Genomic DNA, 4117 nt, shown 5'->3' with positions numbered 1-4117 from the left:
CACACACATACACATTGTGTACTACTAGTTATGAAAAACACTGAAGAGGTTATGTGCACTTTTCTCTTGCACGTGGACATAAATAATAATACAATCATTTACTGAGAGAATGCTTTTTATTTTTCCTTTCTGAAAAAGTTTGGATAGAAATGCTCACTTGTTTAAGCTGATGATGTAGAGAGAAGAGAGATTTGGATTGCATGACATCTTTCCACATCAAATCCTTGATTGTTATAATAGATATTGTACACTACTGCCCAGGCTTTCAGCAAACTTGGAACAGATGATGCATCTTTTTATATTAATTAAATATAATTGTTGCATTGGATGTTTAAACTGATGGATTTTTTTATAAAACGAAGCTCTGAGGAGCATGCTTTGTCATGAGACAGTATTCAGGAAATGACACCGGTCAGCTTCAGGCTGGGGGCATAGAATTTGCTTGTTCGCCAGGGGGGTCATGTTTTGTGCTTGGTTTGACCTTTTGTCTGTTTTTCTGTAAGCAGAAAGTATTAAAAAATTATTGATTATTGATGATTTGTATGACCCTTGGTGCATAAGTTGTGACGTAGCGAACATTAAGCTCCCAGGACTGATCAGCTGTTTCCCAGATATTCCATAATCTCCGGACAGCATGAAACATGGCCGGCACTAACTGAAAATGAAAGAACTATTCAAACTAATTCCTGTAGTCCTCTCTCTATGTTTCTCTCGTAGATGGTTCGATGGCCAAGGCCTCTCTTTTTCTTTCTGGTTAGCAACCTCTACTTCCTCTCCTCTGTTTACTGGAGGATTACAGCCATGTGTAGCTCATGGCCCTAACGTCTGACCAAACTACGGTGGAGCCCACTTTATTCGCTCCAAACCACTTCATTCACATTCCTTTTTAGAGACAATTTACAAGTTTGCTTTAGATTTGCTTGACGATTAATCGGGAGCACGACTACTGACTCCAAGATTTCTGTGGGACTGGCGTTAACCCTCGCCCATCTGTAATACATTGCCTACAACCGTTTACTACTATTTTAATCACAAATGCAAAATGTATTTTTTTAATGCATTTAGCATTTATGAGATAAATATTCTAAAAAAATCATGTTGTCCAAAAGAACTACACACCATATTCTATTATTATTATAGGTGCCACTTGTTTGGAACCACTTGTTGATACTGTACAGTATGTCTCGCTCCTTAGCAACACGTCTCACTGTCTTGGGTTAGGTTTAGTCTAGCTTTGACCAGACCTTCCTCCAGAGCGCTGCGGAGGAAGGTCTACACAGCATCTCTGGATGGGAGAACAACATGATCTGGTTTATTGGCATTTCTTTAAAGCTATAGTGCATAGTTTCTGTCTCCCCATGAGGAATTCTAATAATGACAACAAAACAGTTGGCCTTCCGTGACCACGCACCCCAGCAACCCTCTTCCTCCAACACCACACAGTTGCTAGTAGCCAAGGAGGACGCGGAGGATAAAAGAACATGATGGTCTCTTCAGAAGAGGTCATTATCTTCACTGGAGTTTCTGTGCTGGAAAGTCATCGGACGCCAACATAGTCCCACTGAGAAGTCCAGAGAGAGTTGTGAGCAGCTGAGAGTCTTAATTAGCTTTGGAGCAACTCATTTGGTAATGGCTGGAATGGAACTGATGTTCATTATTATAAAAAGTTACACACTAAAGCTGTAAACCAATCACAATCCTCTTGGGTGGTGCTAAGCTCCGGACAGAGCCACAGTGTCTCTGCTAAATACTCTCAGGAAGGAAGTTGTTTTGGTGGAACATGTGTACGTTCAGAAGTAGTTTTAGTCATCAACAGAAAACTCAGATTGGACAGATAGTCTAGCTAGCTGTCTGGATTTACCCTGCAGAGACCTGAGGACCAGGTAACCATAGTCCTCAGATTGGACAGATAGTCTAGCTAGCTGTCTGGATTTACCCTGCAGAGATCTGAGGACCAGGTAACCATAGTCCTCAGATTGGACAGAGAGTCTAGCTAGCTGTCTGGATTTACCCTGCAGAGATCTGAGGACCAGGTAACCATAGTCTTCAGATTGGACAGATAGTCTAGCTAGCTGTCTGGATTTACCCTGCAGAGATCTGAGGACCAGGTTACCATAGTCCTCAGAACTCAGCCGCAGGTTAGAGCGCTTACACGGAGACAGAGGACGGGGACAGACATCAGGCCTAAAATGAGGGATATCCGACCTAAAATGAGGGACATTTGGCAGTACGGAACAATCCCGGAAATGAAACGTTGTCGACAGGGACTGAAGTTAACATTTTTGGCCACCAGCCGCTGTGGCAGGTGGATTCTAAAATCCACCTGCCACACAGGCTTTTTTTGCCTCATAAAGCATCGTTAAGAATATAAATTTAACTGCGGTCAAGTTATTAACAAAATCAATATAATTAATGACTCTTATCAACCATATTTTTTATCGTTTTTATTTAACGCTTTCCCCTGTCAGAGAAAGTTATCATACGCCGACCCACTCCTCTTCCTCCACCTCTTCCTCTGAGCCATCCCTGCACTACATTAGTTCTGTACTGCAGCACCTCACCAGCCTCGCCATTGTCGCCAACTGTCTACTTGGTAATAAAACATCTTCTTTTACTTTTCCTTGAATTATCCACATCTTTTTGTTGGTTGCTCGTTTCAACCGCCATCCCCCGCCAGTAATGCTCAAATCCAGGCAAATGGCGGACTTGGTTGAAATGTGAAAGAACAACAATGGCAAAAAAACAACTCTGATTCAGTCAACTCTCATTGGCTGCCAAGGTAGCAGATAGATTGACAGTTTTACCCACCAATTGCATTATTCCCCCGCTTTTTGGCGCGTTGTCAGTGTTAATTTCAGGCCCTGGTCGTTGATATAGGCTAGGTGGGGTTAGGTTGACCCTTGTTTGGAACAACTTGTTTATGCTGTATATGTCTCTCCGTAGCGCCACTTCTCTGTCTTCGCCCTGTCCTTTCCTGGAGCCGAGGCCTTGAGCACCATCTACACCTCGATCCTGTCCCAGCACCTGAGAGGAGGGGCCTTCAGCGTCGCCCTGCACAAGAGCTGCCCCACCCTGGTCCAGGTAGCCCTGGCCCTGCACCAGCGCATATCCTCCACCTTCCTCCCCACCGCAGTCAAGTTCCACTACATCTTCAACCTGCGAGACCTCTCCAACATATTCCAGGTGAGACACAGATCCAAAACATGCAGGAAGGAATTATCTACACAGACGTTCTTTCAGAAGAACGACCAATCTTTTCACAGTTAAATGTCAGAGGTTACACTGAAAAAGTTTTCTTTTCATTTCATTCCTCTTTCCATTTCCAACCAGGAGTTATATATTTTGGACTTGATTTACAAAGCTCTGCTTCCCACGAGGAAAGAGCCAGGCTTCTGTCACTAATTTCTCATCTAAATTATTATTGATTTAAGAGCTTGGTCTGAAAGCTAGAAATAAGTCTGAAATAAGTGTAACAGAAAATATAATGGATTTGCACTTCCATGGGTGTTAGTGATGATTTAATGTATTTAAATGAATATAATATCAGAGTGCATAGGCTGTCAGGGGAGAAGCTTTGGGGGCAATATTTCTGTCAAAATCCTCCACGGTTTCATGGAGGGCAGGCTCTCTCATTTAACTCAGTCTGTTGTATAATTAATACTTTAATCCACTGAACTAGAAGAACTTCACATTTATAATTCCATCTAGGAGTTTAGAAAGGCAGCTCCGAGTTTTTACTATACTACAACATAATGTACATAACACAAAGGCGTAGCAATGTGGTATTTCATATTCACCTTTTTAAAGCTGCACTAATCAATACTGGATGGATCAAATGTATATGTGTAATGCAAAAGCACTTGGTCATAGTAGGTGGAAAGCAAAGAGAGCTGTGCCAAATTTGCAGTCTGAGGGTTTTTTCACACCGACAACCTTTAGTTTGGTAGATTCCAACTAAAGTTCATTCGCCCCGCTGGTGGGGTTTGTTTGGGCAGGTGTGAATGCAGCAATCAAACTCTGGTGCGCACCAAAAGGACCAGAACTGATCCGTACTCAAACCGCATCAACTATACATACTCCTCCAGTCTAAGCTAATGTCTCCTGTAGTCAGGTAGCT

At 42.6% G+C, this 4117-nt stretch overlaps 1 protein-coding gene across 1 annotated transcript in view; it reads left to right on the top strand.

The window, feature by feature from the left end:
- The window catches only part of LOC116705671 (dynein heavy chain 9, axonemal), a 144167-nt gene that overhangs the window by 76976 nt on the left and 63074 nt on the right, over positions 1 to 4117 (top strand). Inside the window, exon 47 of the mRNA XM_032542041.1 lies at positions 2944 to 3183. Within this exon, the coding sequence (XP_032397932.1) occupies positions 2944 to 3183 (240 nt within the window). The remainder of the gene's footprint in view (positions 1 to 2943; positions 3184 to 4117) is intronic.

This window comes from Etheostoma spectabile, chromosome 17, assembly GCF_008692095.1.
Source record: "Etheostoma spectabile isolate EspeVRDwgs_2016 chromosome 17, UIUC_Espe_1.0, whole genome shotgun sequence".
Lineage (NCBI taxonomy): Eukaryota > Metazoa > Chordata > Actinopteri > Perciformes > Percidae > Etheostoma > Etheostoma spectabile.
This window is presented reverse-complemented; position numbering and strand designations above follow the sequence as displayed.